Here is an 18559-nt window from a genome sequence, read left to right on the forward strand (position 1 = left end):
AGGAGAGCGAGAGAGCCCGGTTGCCTAGAGCGGCTTGGGAAAGGCCCCTCTCTCCGTCCTTCCGCCTCGCCTCCTCTTTCCGCTTGTCTTGGGAGGCCTCTGGGGCGGTGAGTCCTTTGGGCGAAGGGGAGGCTGTGGGGCGACGCGGGGTGCAGAGGAGGCTGTTGGGGGGCTGAGGGATGAATAGGAGGATCCCCTGGGTGGGTGGGGTTAAGGGAAGCCATGGTTCCCAAGCCCTCTGAGGTCCCAGTACACCCCACCCACCCATGACCCCGGGGGGGTTGTTTGGGGGGCTCGGAAGTGGGCGCCCCTTGAGAAGGAGGGGCTCCAAGTGGGGAAAGCGGGTGGGCCTCCATCTGTGGCAGACGCTTTCCTTGCGACCCCTGCATTGCGCGGGGGTGGTCTAGATGACCCTCGGGGTCCCTTCCAGCTCCACAGTTCGGGGGGTGGAGCATAGGAGCCAAATCCATGGGGCCGGGAGGGCTTTGGCCACCACAATAAAACACTTGAGGGGGCTTGCGTCACGTGATCAGATATGTGGGGCGGGGCTTGAGAGAAGGGGCTCTAGGGGTCCCTTCCAGTTCCCCAGTTCTCTGGTTCTGGGGGGTGGAGCATAGGAGCCAAATCCATGGGGCCGTGAGGGCTTTGGCTACCACAATAAAACACTTGACTGGGCTTTTGTGTTTCTGTATATGTGTGTGTGTGTGTGTATACACACATGCATACACACTGTGTCACGTGCTCAGTTATGTGGGGCTTGAGAGAAAGGGCGAGGAAATCTCCGGAGGGGGTGCCTTGGCTTCTCCCTCCTGCCCAGGAGTCTCCGTAAAGTCACAACCAAAAACGGGGGGAAGGGGGGGGGTCCCAATTCCCTTTCTCCCCGTTCCTACGCGGAAACTGCATCTCCCTCTAGGACTGGGGCTCCCAAGGTTGGATGCTTCATGACACCAAAGTAGACCATTGGTCCACCTGGGTCAGTGTTGCTGACTCTTGACTGGCATCAATGTTTCTTTGGGGTTTCGCAGGCAGGGAGTTCCTCTCATCCCTAACTGCCTGGGGATTGATCCTGGGAATTTTAGGCATGCAAAGAAGCTTCCCACCTTGATCTGGTTGGTCACCCTGAGGTCAGGAGGCTGGACTAGGTGGGTCCTTGGCCGGATCCAGGAGGACTCTGGTGATGTTCTTCAGAGTTGCATCCGCTTCCCCTAAACGGGTCGGGGGAGAAGGAGGGAGGGAGACTGCATTGCCAGAGTTCCAAGATGGCAGAGAGAAAAGGTAGTCCGGAAAGGAAAGGAGTGTTTTTTAATGGTGGAGTGAAGAAGATCCTCTTTCAGTTATGACTCTGCTGGGGTTCAGGAGGAAGTCACCCGTATTTTCCTGTAGGAGGAGTTGCTGGGGTGCCACTTAGGGAAAGAAATCTCTGCAGGGGTTTAGGGCTGCCTTGGCTTCTCCCCCCCTCCCAGAACATCACAACTTGTTTAAACTTTGGGCTCTGCATGATAGTTTAAAAGAGGCTGGACCTGCAATCCAGAAATCTTCATCATCACAATCCAAGACTGGGAGAGGTGTGCTGATTTCCAAGGGACTGTGGGTGAAGAAGGAGAAATGGATGGGTGGAGGCTGGAAGGGAAAGCAGCCCCCCAAGTAAGCAGAAAAGTCAAGAAAGCCCTGGCTGGAGGAAGGGAGTGGAGCAGTCTTCTCCAAAGTCTCTCACCTGGTGCATGTTTTGGGTGCCCAAAGAGGAGGAATATGCAGAGCATCCCTGTGCAGATTTACTCACAAGCAAGCCCTGGCGGGGAGAGCACAGATTGAATTGGTATCACCAAAGAAACTTTAAAAATGGGGCTCTTGTTGGGACGGGGGTTCCCCATTTGGAGAGTCTGTGTGGTGTAGTGGTTAAGAGCAGTAGATTCTGGTGAACCAGGTTCGCGTCCCCGCTCCTCCACATGCAGCTGCTGGGTGACCTTGGGCCAGTCACACTTCTCTGAAGTCTCTCAGCCCCACTCACCTCACAGAGTGTTTGTTGTGGGGGAGGAAGGGAAAGGAGATTGTTAGCCGCTTTGAGACTCCTTAAAGGTAAAGGTAAAGGTACCCCTGCCCGTACGGGCCAGTCTTGACAGACTGTAGGGTTGTGCGCTCATCTCACTCTATAGACCGGGAGCCAGCGCTGTCCGCAGACACTTCCGGGTCACGTGGCCAGCGTGACAAGCTGCATCTGGCGAGCCAGCGCAGCACACGGAACGCCGTTTACCTTCCCGCTGGTAAGCGGTCCCTATTTATCTACTTGCACCCGGGGGTGCTTTCGAACTGCTAGGTTGGCAGGCGCCGGGACCGAACGACGGGAGCGCGCCCCGCCGCGGGGATTCGAACCGCCAACCATGTGATCGGCAAGTCCTAGGCGCTGAGGTTTTACCCACAGCGCCACTCGCGTCCCATTTGAGACTCCTTAGGGTAGTGATAAAGCAGGATATCAAGTCCAAACACTTCCTCCTCCTCTTCTTCTCTTTCTCCCCCTTCTCCTTCTCCAGAGGCTGCAGAATGTTTTGGGCAGTAGAATCCCTGCAGGGCCTCTGAGGCTCCCTTTGCTTCTTCTTCCCTCCCAGGAACCTGCATCTTCTGAGCTCCTCAGGAAGGATGAAAGCAGCTGAACCTGCCAACCTAGCAAGGATGGAAGGAGGAAGATGGACAGATGACCTTGTCAGACTGCCTCCTGCATCCCTCCCCAAAACCTCTGTGCATTTTCTCCCAGGGCTCTCAGAGACATCTGGTGAGTTCCAGGGGAATGGAGATGGGAACATAGATGGTGAAGAGGAAAACCTTTCCCCAGGCTTTTGAATTTTAGGTGCTATTTCCACTGCAGGGGATTACACAAGAGGGCCTACAGGGTCTCTTCCAAATTTACATAGAATTGCTCATATACTACCCTTCATCTAAGCTTCACTGCACAGCTTGCAATATAAAAACAGAAAAGCTGGCTTGGCAGTAGTACATGTCTCAGGGCCTTAGTAGGCCACAAGCTTAACATGGTCAAGGGTCAGGAAACCAAGCTTTATGAGGAATGGCTGAGGAAGCTGGATATGCTTAGTCTGGATAAAAGGAGACTGAGAAGAGATATGCCATCTTCAGAGATCTATCTTCACATATCTAAAGTGCTGTCATGTGAAGATGGAGCAAGCTTGTTGTCTTCATCTCTGGAGAGTAGGACCTGAAGCAATGGATTCAGATTACAAGAAGTGTGAATCCAATTAAACGTCGGAAAGAATTTTCTGATGGTAAAAGTTGTTTGACAGTAGACACCCTCTGAAGGTGGTGGACTCTCCTTCCTTGGAGGTTTTTAAGCAGAGGTTGGATGCAAAGTCGAGATTGCTGCACTGCAGAAGATTGGACAAGATGACCCTTGTGGTCTCTTCCAAGTGTACATAGAATTGTTCATATACCACCCTTCATCCAAGCATCACAGAAAATAGAAAAATACAAAACATTGTAACAACCGAAACAGAACCCCGCCCCCAATTTAAAGAGATGATTTAATTAGGCAAAGGCCTGGGAAAAGAGGAAAGTTTTTATTTGCTGCCTAAAAAGGAACACCTGGCATTATAATAATTTGACATTATTATAGCTGCATTCCTAAAAAAAATTGGAGAAGGAAAAGGGAGAACGTAAGATATATTGAAATAAGAGGTGCTATTTTCACTAGATGTGCAGGCCCGTCTCTACCCGGTGGTGCAACTGGCACGGCTCACCAGGGCACCATGGTCTCAAGGGCGCCAGCCTGAGTGTCCGGGGAGGAGAGTTGGAGTCCAGCCGGGAGAGTCCACAGTGCTCGGACGGGCTCTTCTACTGTGGGCTTTGCCGAGCGAGGAAAACTGAGATAGAACGGGGAAGGTGGTGCTCGTGGAAAGAAGTTTTCATTTGCTTCCCATATTGTAACACCTGGCATTACTATATTTAGGCATTATGTTAGGTGTATTCTTAAAAAATTGGAACATGGAAAGGGAGAACATAAGAGAAATAAGAGGTGCTATTTTTGCCAGATGTGTGTTATGTTACTTATTTCTCTTCCTTGGAAGCCTAACAGGATTTTCTTTCCTCCCCAAGCAGCTGATGGAAACAATAGTCAGAATACGAAGAATTCACCTGGAATTTCATTGAAGAAATCATTTAAATGTATGGAGTGTGGAAAAACATTTGCTAACTCTAGAAGCCATAGAACACATCAACGGATTCACACAGGAGAAAAACCATTTAAATGTATGGAGTGTGGAAAAGCATTTGCTAACTCTAGAAGCCATAGAACACATCAACGGATTCACACAGGAGAAAAACCATTTAAATGTATGGAGTGTGGAAAAACATTTGCTAATTCTGGAAGCCGTAGAACACATCAACGGATTCACACAGGAGAAAAACCATTTAAATGTATGGAGTGCGGAAAGAGCTTCAGTCAGAGTGGAAACTTTGCAAAACACCAACTCACTCACACAGGGGAGAAACCTTTTAAATGTTTGGAGTGCGGAAAGTGCTTCATTGATCGTGCATTCTTTAGTTCACATCAAAGAATTCACACAGGGGAGAAGCCATTCAAATGTATGGAGTGCGGAAAATGTTTCAGGTGGAAGTATTACCTTACTACACACCAGCGAACTCACTCAGGGGAGAAGCTATTTGAATGTATGGAGTGTGGAAAGTGTTTCAGGTTGAAGCAATACCTTACTACACACCAGCGAACTCACACAGGGGAGAAACCCTTTAAATGTATGGAGTGTGGAAAGACTTTCGCTGACAGTGGAACCCATGCAAAACACAAACGAACTCACACAGGGGAGAAGCTATTTGAATGTATGGAGTGCGGAAAATGTTTCAGGTGGAAGCAACGGCTTACCTTACACCAGCGAACTCACACAGGGGAGAAACCATATGGATGCATGGAGTGTGGAAAATGTTTCAGGTGGAAGCAAGACCTTACTACACACCAGCGAATTCACACAGGGGAGAAGCCATTTAAATGCATGGAGTGTGGGAAGACTTTCGCAGATAGTGGATCTTATGCAAAACATCTACGAATTCACACAGGGGAGAAGCCATTTAAGTGTATGGAGTGTGGAAAGACTTCCTCAGATAGTGTATCCCATACACAACATCTACGAATTCACACAGGAGAAAAACCATTTAAATGTATGGAGTGTGGAAGGTGCTTCAATCAAGGTGGAAACCTTAAAAAACACCTACAAATTCACACAAGGGATAAACCATTTAAATGTATGGAGTGCGGGAAGACTTCCGCAGATAAAGGATCCCACATAAAACATCTACGAATTCACACAGGAGAAAAACCATTTATATGTACGGAGTGCGGAAACTGCTTCAGTCACAGTGGAAACCTTAAAAACCATCTACGAATTCACACAGGGGAGAAATCATTTAAATGTATGGAGTGTGGAATGATCTTCAGTCAAAGAGGAAGACTTAGAAAACATCAACAAACTCACACAGGATGAAAAAGCATTTAAATGTGTGCAGTGTGGAAAGTGATTCAGCTAGTAATCACACCTCTGCCATTGCTTTTTCCGCTGCCACCACCCCGTATCTTACGGGGACACACGGAGTCCAGTCAGTTGTTAACATAAACAAATATTCAAGTTTATTTTTAAATGCAGGAACAAGCTTATGGTTTCAGTTATTTTTTCTCTTGTCAGTTTCTTATTCTTAGTTTCTAACAACTCCAAACTGATTATTCCAAATATCTATCTGATTCCACCTAACAATTCCTCTCACTCTCTCACAATACAACTCTACCAACCCACACCTAAACCTCCCTCTTCCTCCTTCAACTCCCAAACCTCAACCCAACTGAACTCAACTCTCAACTCCCAAACCTCAACTGACTTTCAAAACCTCCCACTCAAACTTTTACTCCCCCCTTGCATTCTCACTGGCCAATCACATCATACCCATTTTAACCCTTTCCTTTTGAGCTACCTAGGAGGCAAACGCCACAGGGGTGTCCCCATGAGAGCACCTATCCTCAAGCAAGGCTGTATTTCAACCAAGCCCCCAAATCTGGCGATTCTGTGCAGGATCAGGATCCTCTCGACACTTGGTCTGGTTTTTCCTTGGGAGGAATTCCAATCAGGATTCAGGCCTCGTCATGGGACAGAAACTGCCTTGGTCGCGCTGGTCGATGATCTCCAGCGGGCTAGGGACAAAGGTGAGAGCTGTTTCCTAGTTCTGCTGGATCTCTCGCGGACCTTTTATACCTCAGACTCCCATAACCTTTATTTGGCTTTTTTCCAGAAGAGGAAAAATTCTTCGCATGCATCCCAACCCCAAGGAAATGAAACCATTGAAAATTCAGTTTCTCACAGTTTACTATTAAGGAGTGATTTCTTTCCTTATTTATGTGGAAAAACAAGAAATGCATTACAATGCTAGTTTTAAGGAACAACATTCACGTCACAGATCTTTTTTCATTTTCCTTTCTCCTCTTGTAATGAGGCTGCATTTTAATATTTTAATGTTTCTGTATTTTAATGTTGTATTTTAATTCTTGTTTTTAAGTTGTATTCGTTCAACTTGTTTTTATTATTGCTTGTTAGCCGCCCTGAGCCCAGCCTTGGCTGGGGAGGGTGGGGTATAATAATAATAATAATAATAATTAATTATTATTATTATTATTATTATTATTGTCTGTTGAATTTATTGCTAGTACAAATGGTCAACAGGACGGGGTGGTGGTGGTGCTAATCTAACCTCCAATCACAGGTAAAGATGACAGGAACTCAGGCAAATGTACTCAGATCAGGCCTCAACGTATCATTTGGTGAATAATGATGCAGCCCAGTAGCTTAGCATCAGAGGCCAAGATAGAAAAGACTTGCACAGTTACCATGTACTTCCCCTTGGTGCTCAGGTAGGTGGGAACAAAGGACACCCAAACACTGCAGAAGACCAGCATGCTGAAGGTGATCAGCTTGGCGTCATTGATGGGCACAGACTAGGAAAGGGCGCTGGCTAGGAAAACCACTGTTTAATCAGATGGCTGCCAGGAAGCCCATGTAACCAAGAGCACAATAAAACATGGCAACAGACCCTTCATTGCACTGCAGGGTGATTAGTCCAGGCAAGGTTTTTTGTCGAAATACACTGCAGACATCTGATCTCCCTGAAGACCAAGAGATGTGATGATAAACTGCTCTGCCTCCTTTCTTTTAGCAAATGTTTTGTGCCACTGGGGAAGTGGTAATTCTGTATTGATTTGTTTTGGATGTTGTATGTGATGCCAATAAAAGGTTTGATGATGATGATGATGATGATGATGATGATATCAGACTCTGGGAATGAGGAAGAAATTGTCTGCCATATGGTGCAGATGACAACTTGGACACTGGAACAGGAAATGACCATGGAGTTGGCCAGACTCATAGCTCTCTGGAGTATAAACTACAGTATCCGGGTTTATTTGAGGGAAGCCGTGACTCTTAGAGAGATTTAGATGTGCTTGCAGTGTATTCAGTGGATAGTATATTTTTCTCCTGCTATAGCCTTCTCAAGCAATGGGGGACCATTGGGTAAGCATCACAGGACAAACTAATGCAGAATGCACCTTCCCCCTAATACTGTGTCAAGAACATGTTGCAGAATAGACCCTCAATAAAACACCAGTCTGAAGGTGTTCATTAAATGAAGGTAGAGGTGGGCACGCTTGTTCTTTTTGCTCATCTAGAGCTGTGTTATCCAAGGCAGCTATGTAGGTCTAAAAGGGCAGTGCAAGGCAGACAGCAACATGTGGGAGAAGAGCTGCCTCTATACCAAACAAGAATTAAAATATAATTTTAAAGAGGAAATGAGAACCACCCCCCACCCGCAAACAAGGAACCAGTTCAACATTTCGTAGAACTGAAGAGCCATACTATAGTTAATGAAAGTTTGCTCTATAATATAATTGTTCAGACTTTAAGATGCCACAAGACCTTTGGTTACTTTAAGACAGCGGTTCTCAACCTGTGGGTCCCCAGATGTTGTTGGACTACAACTCCCATCATCCCTGAGCTCTGGCCTTGCTAGCTAGGGGTGATGGGAGTTGTAGTTCAACAACATCTGGGGACCCACAGGTTGAGAAAGGCTGCTTTAAGAGTTCTGTGTTCTTTCTCACTGAATGAAGAAGGCAACTCATGACACACTCTTCTGTGGCCTTTATATCTTAAATTAAAAAGAAACATAATCATCTAACCAAGGCGAGATAGTTTTGGGCAGCCTTGGTGACGGTTGCCAAGGATTTGAATGCTGGGGAAGGGACAATTGGGGCAGGGGGCAGTTTTTCAGGGGCAGATGAAAAAGGAATGGAGAGCTAGTGAAGAAGGGTGGGAGATGCCTTCTTAGGTTTGCCAACTAGTTGAAGCTGCGAGGGCACGTCAGAAGAAAAAGAGCATGAAAAAAGCTATGACTACTATGACCAAAATCCTGGGAATAGGAAGTTGTTCATTGTCATTGTACATGGAAAAAACCAGACAAAAAGTGACATGAACTTTAGCGGCTCAGACCTCAGGTGCTCAAACAATATGGAAGTTATTGCACTGGGGAATGCAAAACATAGACTCTGAATAGAAAACATTTCAGGCCCAGCGCAAGGAGAAGTTGCATCACCTTGCACTTTGAAATGCTGTTTAGTTGATTTTTCCCCACAGTCCATCTTTGGTTAAATCCCTGAGTAGAAGAAGAAAAATTATAAGGGGGAGTAGCATTGGCTAGGCAGTGGAGTCCTGGAGTCTCTGTGTGGTTTGAGGAGCAGGTGCAGTGCTGGAGGAAAACATGTTTACGAGAACTTACAGAAGTATCTCTCTGATCTTGACATGGGTCAATGTGAGGGGAAAGGTGTACTTCGACTGGCCTTTACTGACAAAACAGCTTCATAATAGTCAAGAGGACCAATATACAGTGGTACCTCGGGTTACAAACACTTCGGGTTACAAACGTCATTGTCATTTCCTGATCCGGTGTCCAAGTTGTCATCTGCACCATCTGACTGGGCATGTCTCCCCCTTTCCCGGAGTCTGACATGCACTCCCAGCCCCAAGAGATCATCCTGCAATGTAATGAAGGATCTGTGGCCATGTTTTATGGTTCCCTTGGCTACATGGGCTTCCTGGCTGCCATCTGCTTCACAGTGGCTTTCCTAGCCAGGAAGCTGCCTGGGGCCTTCAATGAAGCCAAGCTGATCACCTTCAGCATGCTGGTCTTCTGCAGTGTTTGGGTGTCCTTTGTGCCCACATACCTGAGCACAAAGGGGAAATACATGGTAGGCGTTCAGGTTTTCTCTATGTTGGCCTCCAGTGCTGAACTTCTAGGCTGCATCTTCATTCCCAAATGCTACATTATTTTTCTGAGGCCTGATCTGAATACAAAGGAGCACCTGACAACAAAAGATTAAGATGCCATTTATATTTTAAAATATTCAAAACTGATTATATCCAGTACTACAGAACTCAAACACACATAGTTGTGTCTAAAACATATTGCTTTATCACAGCTCAGGGCTCCTTTATGAGCACAGAGCAAAGCAAAATTATCCCCCAACCAGACACAGGACTTAGAAATTGGCCTTCCCTACCTTTTATCATATGTGGTGGAATTGTAAAATAACACTGGGCAACAATTTTTTACTTTTTGAATGTTGTCTAGATTTCTACAACTGATTTAGGGTATTTTTGCACTGCTGAATCAGGAAATGGCATCCGTTTCTCTCCATCAGGTCAGGTTTACTGTAAACTGAATGGTGGGCATTGATAAAGGTAAGTACACATAAATTGCATGTTGCTTCACCATTTTTCAAACTTCAGGGCTTGAACTTCCATTTCTTGGAACTCCAGGAATGCTCAGCAGCAGGGAGGTCTCTCTTCAGAGTCCAACAGTAGTCAGCCATCATGACTGCGTCCCAGCGACCCTGATACCTGGTCTCCATCTCTTTCATGTCCTGATGGAATCTCTCCCCCTGGTCGTCACTCATTGAACCCAGGTTCTCAGGAAACCGGTCCATATGTGAAAATAGGTAGTGCATCTTGACGCTCATGTTGCAGCCCAGGTTTCTGAAAGCAGTCAGCATGTTGTTGACAAGTTCTGCGTAGTTTCTGGCCTTATTGTGTGTTGCCAAGAAAGTTCTTCGCTACCAAATGTCTTCCACGCTTCCAGTTCCACTTCGTTCACTGAGTTTCCGAACTCTGGATCTCTGATGAGCTGACGGATCTGAGGACCATCAAAGATGCCAGCTTTCAACTTCTCCGTGGTCAATCCTGGAAAAGCCTGGTAAGTGAAGCAGTCACCATCCTTGTCCAGAGCCTTGGTGAACTGCTTGATTAAGCCGAGCTTGATGTGCAGCGGTGGGAAGAGTATTCTGTCTCTGTCCACCAGAGGGTCATTGATGACGTTCCTTTCTTTGCAAGGCACCAATTCCTCCCGCACAGGCCAGTCCTTCTTGGTGTAATGCTGAGCACGGTCCCTACTATCCCACATGCACAGAAAACATGGGTACTTGGTGAAGCCAGACTTTTGTCCCAACAAAAAGTTCACCATCTTCAGGTAAACCCAAATAAACCACTTATGCTGATCACAACCAATTTTCTCCAGCACATACTTCACCGCTTCATAGTTCTCCTTCAGTGTAGTCGAGTGAGCCAGGGGTATAGAGGCAAACTGGTTGCCGTTGTGTAGCAGAACACATTTCAGTGATCGCTTGCTGCTGTCAATGAACAGTCTCCAATCTTTGGGTTCGTACTGTGGCACTCCAAGCTTGAGCAGAAGCTGCGCAATATCTGCACAGTACACCAAGTCCTTCTCTTCCGAGAAAAAACGGAGGTACTCTTGATGCCTGTTGCGGAAGAAGCTGATGCGAGCACTGTCAGAGAGGAGGTTTTTTTCCTTCAATCTGGATGCCAACAGTTTGGCAGAGTCCTTTGACAAGCTGAGGTCGCGAACTAGATCATTCAACTCCTTTTGGGAAAGTGGATGTGGAGCATCATCTTCAAGAACCACTTCTTCTTCTTGTCCTTCAACACTGGAGGCATCTTCGTCACTAATGTCAGGAAGTTATCCGAAGATAGGCACTGGAATTTCATCACAATGAGCTACAGGACGACATGCTGATTGAGGATCAGGATACTTCGTGGGGCGGCTGTCCCATTAACTTAGTTTTGATCCCCCAACTTTATGCTTTGCCGCACCAATTTATGGAAGATTCCGAGGTTTTATGACTTCAAACTGATCCCTTTTCAACATAATCACCCAGAACTATTGAACCCGAATACTTCTTGTCATTAAAATAATCATTTCAAATCAAAACAATTATTCGACATGACATTTTACCCCCACCAACTTCTTCTAAAATGCTCCACACAAGTGTACATGTGAACAAAAACATAAAAAAGACATGTGGCCATAGCTCAAAAACTTGACCTGATTGAGCAAAATCAATGTGATTTTTTGATTCAGCGCATCAGATTTGTCCTAAATCAACTGAAAAAAGCAGACAACAAATTTGTTGTTGACCAGTGTAATGAAAGAACTCTGGGAAATGATTTATAATGAATTGAAAAAAAAATGTTTAAGATAATGTTTGTTAAAAAACCAGAAGCTTTCTTATTAGGAATTATAGGTGCAGAAATACTGAAGCAGCAGAAAAAGGCTGTTTATGTACCCAATGGCAGCTGCTAGAATGCTTGTGGCCCAGAGATGGAAAGACAACAAGGTCCCTACCATAGAGGAATGGCAAATTAAATTGATGGACTAGGCTGAAATGGCAAAAAATGACTGGGAAAATCAGAAACCAGGAAGATCAAGACTTTAATAAAGAGTAGGGAAAATTTATAGTGTATTTGGAAGACCACTCTAAACAACTGAACCTTTTAACAGGGCTTATCTAGCACTTGAAGGTAACAAAGACTTGGGATATAATGAAAAAATGGAATATCTGATTGATCTAAATTACACAGTAGAAAAGGACAAATATGGAACTCAGGGAATGGTGGAGGGAAGTCATCTAGTCAGAATAGTTCTAGGCATTCTTGACAATGGTTGCCAAGGAAATTGGAACTTTGGGAAAGTGACAGTTGGAGGCAGTTCTGCTGTGGGAGTTAGAAGGAGGAATAGAGGGCTGATGTGGAAGAATAATGGGAGATGCCCTCTTGGGTGCACGAATCAACTGAGGCTGTGAGGGCATGTCAGAAGGAAGGTAGCACTTAAATAGCTATGACTTCTATTACTGAAATCCTAGGAATAGGAAAGACCTCAAGTGCTCGGACAGTACCATTCAGGTCCAGTGCAAGAAGTTACCTCATATTGCTCTTGAGTCTGATGTTTAGTTGATTTTTTTCAAAGGCGATCTCTAGTTAAATCCCCGGAGCTTTGGCAGGAAGAATAATAATTATAAGGGGGAGAAGCATCACCTTGACAACATCCTGGAGTCTCTGTGTGGCTTAAGGCCCAAGTGCAAAGTTGGAGGAAAACATGTTTATGAGAACTTGCAGAAGGTGTCTCTCTGGTCTCGACATGGGTCAGTTTGGGAGGGTGGGGAGGACATGTGAGCTTGGTCTGGCCTTTCCTAACAAAACACTTTCATCAGAGTGAGGTATTATTTTAGGGTATGAATACACACACACACACACACAAGGGGTGTTACCGTTTGTCCTACTCAGAGTAGACCCATTGAAATGAATATACATGATTAACTTTGGTTCATTGAGTGGGATTCAATGAACCTGTTGCATACATGGATGCAACTATCCCTCATGTGATGGGACTTCCCCACCTCCTCATTTAATGTGCCCCCTAAATCTGTGAGAACTCACTGTCCAAAAGGTCATGATAACCAGGATGGACTTCAATTACACACTCAGCATGGTGTGGTCATTTCTGAAGAGTACGCACACATGAAACTTCCTCTTATTTGTTCATTTCACTTACGAATTTCTTCCTACGAAACAACAATAAGAAATAAATAAAGGTATTTCATATCTGGAAACAATCCTATATATAAAAACAATTTCAAATCCAATACAGATACAGACTGTGAAAAAGTTCTCTGCTTAAGTGGCTGGTTCAGGAAGAAAGGTATTCAAAAGCACCAAAAGGTACGATATATAACTGGTTGTTGTTGTTGTTTAGTCGTGTCCGACTCTTCGTGACCCCATGGACCAGAGCACGCCAGGCACTTCTGTCTTTCACTGCCTCCCGCAGTTTGGTCAAACTCATGCTAGTAGCTTCGAGAACACTGTCCAACCATCTGTCCTCTGTCGTCCCCTTCTCCTTGTGCCCTCCATCTTTCCCAACATCAGGGTCTTTTCCAGGGAGTCTTCTCTTCTCATGAGGTGGCCAAAGTATTGGAGCCTCAGCTTCACGATCTGTCCTTCCAGTGAGCACTCAGGGCTGATTTCCTTCAGAATGGAGAGGTTTGATCTTCTTGCAGTCCATGGGACTCTCAAGAGTCTCCTCCAGCACCCGAATTCAAAAGCATCAAGTTCCATATTGAAGGTGCCACCGTGCTAAAGGCCCTGGGTCCATAAGGAACCCTCCCTGCAGAATGCAGTGGCTGGTTGGATGTATAATGGGCACCAAAATGTAGACATGACAAAATAATAATATTTTGGTTTCCCCAGCCACTCTGGGCGGCTTCCAATAAAACACTAAAATACAATAACCTATTAAACATTAAAAGCTTCCCTAAACAGATACACCAATACACACAAAACCCCTCTGCAAATTGTTCCAAAAAACTTCCCCCTACTGTAAAAGTTAGCACAGCCACAATTTTTTTTTAAAAAAAAACTTTTATTGCCTGTATTGAAGATTCACCATGAGAGCATTCAGGCCTGGCTTTGACATTTGACTGTCTCTCTGTTTGCTGAGCGATCGTGCACACTGCAGCTTGCCCTGTGTCTAGAAAGCACAGGTCTGAGTGGTTCTCCCCTTGTCCTGATCCTTTTCCAGGGAACATCTCCTCTTTGATGCTAAACTGGAGCAAACGTCAATCCAGAGAAAAACCCAAAATGTCATTTGCTGGGATAGAGTGCTAAAGAGTGGTTTTCCCAGGGGAAAGTAAGTGAGTGGGACAAGGAGAAGTGTGGATGAACCCTGAGACTTTTCAGCTTGTCCAGCTTGTGACATCATGAATCTAGCCTAGAACATTTCCATGGTAACACTGGTGACCAGTACAGTTCCGCAAGGAGGTCACCAACAGCTCCTGAGGAAAGCCAGGAAATTCTGGGATCAAATGAGAAACTGGGACAGCTTCTGTAATTTCAGGATTGTCCCTGGAAAATCAGGATGCTTGGACAGTATATACCTCTACCCAATACCCAAATAAGCTGTGGGACACCCATCTTCTCATCTACCCTGCCAGCCTGTTCTTCCTTGTTGTGGTTCTAGACATTATATTGGTAGTAGTAGTATATTTCTCTCCTCTCCGTCCTCCCAAAGGAGCCCAGGACAGCAAACAACAAAGCAGCAATACAAATTTAAAAACGTATTTAAAAACCTTAAGAACATCTAAGGCGATTATTAGGGTATGTTACATAGGGTGCCTACATAAAGGACCCCTGGATGGTAAAGTCCAGTCGAATTCGACTATGAGGTGTGGACCTCATCTCAGCTTTCAGGCTGAGGGAGCCGGCGTTTGTCCACAGACAGCTTTCTGGGTCATGTGGCCAGCATGACTAAACTACTTCTGGCACACAGAGCACTGTGATAAGAGCTAGAGCGCATGGAAACGCTGTTTATCTTCCCATCGCGGTGGTACCTATTTATCTACTCACGCTAGTATGCTTTTGAACTGCTAGATTGGCAGGAGCTGGTACAAAGTAGCAGGAGCTCACCCCATCACACAAATTCAAACTGCTGACCTTGCAACTGGCAAGCCCAAGAGGCTTGGTGGTTTAGTCCACAGCGCCACCCGAGTCTCTATGATGGTGCTTGAAAAAGTGTGACCAGCCCCATAGGGACCCTGTTGCCCTGGCTGTGCACTTCCCAGAGCGGTCTAATTTGCTTTCATGAGATGCTGGATGCTGAACTAGATGAGCCTTTCATCTGATCCAGCTGCCAGGCTCTTCTTAGTTCCTTGTGAGCAAGCTTCAGCCCAAACTCCTGCCACCCTCCTGACTTTGACTCATGTCAAACTTTGGAGATGCATCACAAACATATTTCCCCCTAGCTCCGCACCTTCCCATTGAGCCATAGAAGACTCCGGAAAGCTGTCAAGGTGAAACATCTTCCACTTATGATTCTGAAAATCATAGTGATTTATTCTTCTAAAGGCTCAAGAGATGTTTCTGAAGACTTGCCTAAGCATCAGGATCATCAACAGTGTGACATCGTTAATTGCACAGTGCCGGGGGAGGGGGGGAGTCAGCGCAGGTAATATTTTCTGTGTCAGAGACAGACCGAGTCAACATTTAGTGCAGATCAAAGGCTGGGGGTGGTGGGTATAAGCCTGCATGATGTTCCACAGCTCTGAAGACTGAGCTGAGCCCTGCCAGAACTGGGGAAGTCACTGCAGCTTTGGTACTGCAATAATCCATGGATGATTCTGGCTAGCAAGCTTTGGAGGTGAGAGGAACCACCGACAAAAGAAGTTTAGGAGGCAGAGCCAGAATGAGACCCCTGCTGCTGCTGCTGCTGCTGCTGCTGCTGCTGCCCCATGGAGTCTGTGGGAAACTGAAGGCAAAATGCCCCTTGAATCTGATCAGGGAACAAAACGAAGCATTCAATTACTACCGGCCTGGAGACTTCGTGATTGGTGGGATTATGCATCCACGCCAGTTTAGGAAACTACAACCATACGTCTTTTCCAAGACCCCCTTTGTGGGGATTGAGGAGTAAGTAATTATATGCAGGTGGTGGCCATGCTCTCCTATTTTGCAGGAAAATAGCCCCCATTTCAGGACTGGGGAGTCTGGGGCCCTTCAGAGGTTGCTAGACTGCAACTCCCATCGTCCTTGGCCTTTGGCTTTGCTGGTTGACACTTCAACATTCCTCAGATGAAAGTAGGGGCATTTCTCACTCACCACAATTTGACTCCCCCAATTTTGGCGTCCCCCCCCCCCCCGCAGAGAATTTCCTATTGAAAGAAGGGCGAGTGCCACCACCACTAGATCAATGGGACACAGAACACACTCCACCCTGAGAAAACCTCTTGATCCCAATTTGATTTGACTCTTTGGTGGATTGACAAAAAGAAAAACATGCACCAGTAAATAAATTTTAGAAAGGGCTCTGTTTATTATTATTTTTAATGATATTTTTATTATTTTTTCAACAAAAAATAACAAAAATAAAAAACAACCACAACCACAATCAAGGAAAAATATACACAAAAACAATATCCCATGTCTTTCCTCCCCGCCCCCAACCCTGGTTCCTTAAATTTTCTTTTCAACTTCATATCATTTTTACTCCAAGATTCAGGTAAGTTGGTCTGACACAGTCAAAATAAAAAATTAAAAAATAGTCTAGCAGTACCTTTAACTTAGTTGGTCTTTAAGGTGCTACTGGAAGGGACGCGGGTGGCGCTGTGGGTTAAACTACAGAGCCTAGGACTTGCTGATCAGAAGGTCGGTGGTTCGAATCCCCACGATGGGGTGAGCTCCCATTGCTCGGTCCCTGCTTCTGCCAACCTGGCAGTTCGAAAGCACATCAAAGTGCAAGTAGATAAATAGGTACCGCTCTGGCGGTGAAGGTAAACGGTGTTTCGGTGCGCTCTCTGGTTCGCCAGAAGTGGCTTAGTCATGCTGGTCACATGACCCGGAAGCTGTATGCCGGCTCCCTCAGCCAGTAAAGCGAGATGAGTGCCGCAACCCCAGAGTCGGGAGTTGTTTACAATACTTTTGCAAATACATAATAAACATTTCCCATTCTTCTTCATTTTTAAATTTCTTGTCTTCTTGATATCTGAGCTTTCCAGTTTTGCCATTTCAGCATAGTCCATTAACTTGGTTTGCAATTCTTCTTCGGTCGGGACTGCTTCCTCTTTCCGTATTTGGAGAAAGGGCCAAGATTAGATGCAGATGCAAAAACTTTTTTTTTAATGAGACTCCTTTGCTCTCCACTCTTCTCCCCCTTTCGACCCTGTCCTCAGAGCCAGTGTGTCATGTGGGACTGGTGGCTGGCAGGGAAAATAGGGATATTTTGGGATCAAATCAGAAACTGGGATGGTTCTCATAATTCTGTGACTGTCCCTGGAAAATTGAGACACTTGGAGGGTAAGAGGTTGATAGGAGCTGGAGTCCAGCAATGAGTTCCTCACACACTTACTTATTTTCTTCCTCACTGGGTTTTCCCTGGTGAAATATTCTCCTAGCTTTGCTGCACTGTTGCCTTTTGAAGACATGGGCATGAGAATGCAAGTGAATCTGATTGTGGATCAGATGTTTTGCTTTCGTTTATCCCACCTGCAGGAGGGAGGCGAAGCTGGCATGAAACTCAATTTCCATGGTACCGTCCATTATTTTATTTATTTTCAATTTGTTTCTGCAATTTATATGCTGCATTATTATAAACTTCTCTGAGGAATGCCGCACTAAACTAAGAGCAGATCATGTGAAAATCCTTCTCAGCTGAACAAAAGCTTTCCTCCTTCATCCAGAGTCCATTTCCTTTTATGCCATGCCTTTTAAAATTATAAGCCTGAGGACAGAGATTGTCATAAAAGTGAAATTTTAGGATGCTTTGGGTTATTTTTTTGCCTGAAAGGCAGGGCTAAAATATGCTTGGAAATAAAATAAAATAATAAAATATAGTATAGGCCATGCGCTCTCTTCATTAGTGGAGACAGATCATTGATGATTGATTGATTGATTGATTGATTGCAGCAAGACGCTGATCTCCTATTGGCATTTCTTGTCCGCCTTGTTCACCGTCCAGGAGATCAACCAGGATCTCAGACTCTTACCCAACATCACCCTGGGCTACAACCTCTATGAGAACTATTTAGACGCAAGGATGGCTTCTGGTGCCATGCTAGAGCTACTTGCAGGCGGTGAAATCAATATTCCAAATTATAACTGTGGGGAGCAGAATCATCTTCTGGCTGTTCTGGAAAGAGGCAATTCTTTAAGCGCAAAAGATATTTCAGCAATGCCAGCCATCTACAAAATCCCACAGGTATGAAGGTGGGAGCATGCAGGGACAGGGTAAAATTTCAACTACAAAAAACTACACTTTCTCTTTGGGGTCAAGGAGGAACATTTTTTAAAAATGTGAAAATCATGAGCTATGGACCTATGGCTCTTTTTTTGAAAACACGGCCTTTCACCCTCTTGGCACCTTCCAGATTTTTCCAACTACAACTGACGTTGGTCCCTGCCAGTGCAAATTTTCTTATATATCAGTCACTATATGTTAAACCACAGAGCCTAGGACTTGCTGATCAGAAGGTTGGCGGTTCGAATCCCCGCGACGGGGTGAGCTCCTGTTGCTTGGTCCCTGTTCCTGCCAACCTAGCAGTTCAAAGCACATCAAAGTGCAAGTAGATAAATAGGCACCGCTCTGATGGGAAGGTAAACGGCGTTTCCGTGCGCTG

The 18559-nt window shown here is 45.5% G+C and overlaps 1 protein-coding gene and 1 long non-coding RNA gene across 2 annotated transcripts in view; both read left to right on the plus strand.

Moving 5' to 3' along the window:
• The first annotated feature begins 22 nt into the window (after positions 1-22).
• LOC310756849 (uncharacterized protein) lies at positions 23-7685 on the plus strand. Its single transcript, XM_083601704.1, has 3 exons — positions 23-107; positions 2604-2767; positions 4102-7685. Exons 2-3 carry the CDS (start codon positions 2635-2637, stop codon positions 5496-5498), a joined length of 1530 nt encoding a protein of 509 aa, XP_083457830.1. The 5' UTR covers positions 23-107; positions 2604-2634; the 3' UTR covers positions 5499-7685.
• A 3864-nt stretch (positions 7686-11549) lies between these two features.
• The window catches only part of LOC310757412, a 38988-nt gene continuing 31978 nt past the window's right edge, over positions 11550-18559 (plus strand). Inside the window, exons 1-2 of the long non-coding RNA XR_014545177.1 lie at positions 11550-12220; positions 13048-13118. This is a non-coding gene — a long non-coding RNA (uncharacterized lncRNA). The remainder of the gene's footprint in view (positions 12221-13047; positions 13119-18559) is intronic.

The sequence above is a fragment of the Podarcis filfolensis genome (assembly GCF_964270895.1).
Source record: "Podarcis filfolensis genome assembly, chromosome: 2".
Lineage (NCBI taxonomy): Eukaryota > Metazoa > Chordata > Lepidosauria > Squamata > Lacertidae > Podarcis > Podarcis filfolensis.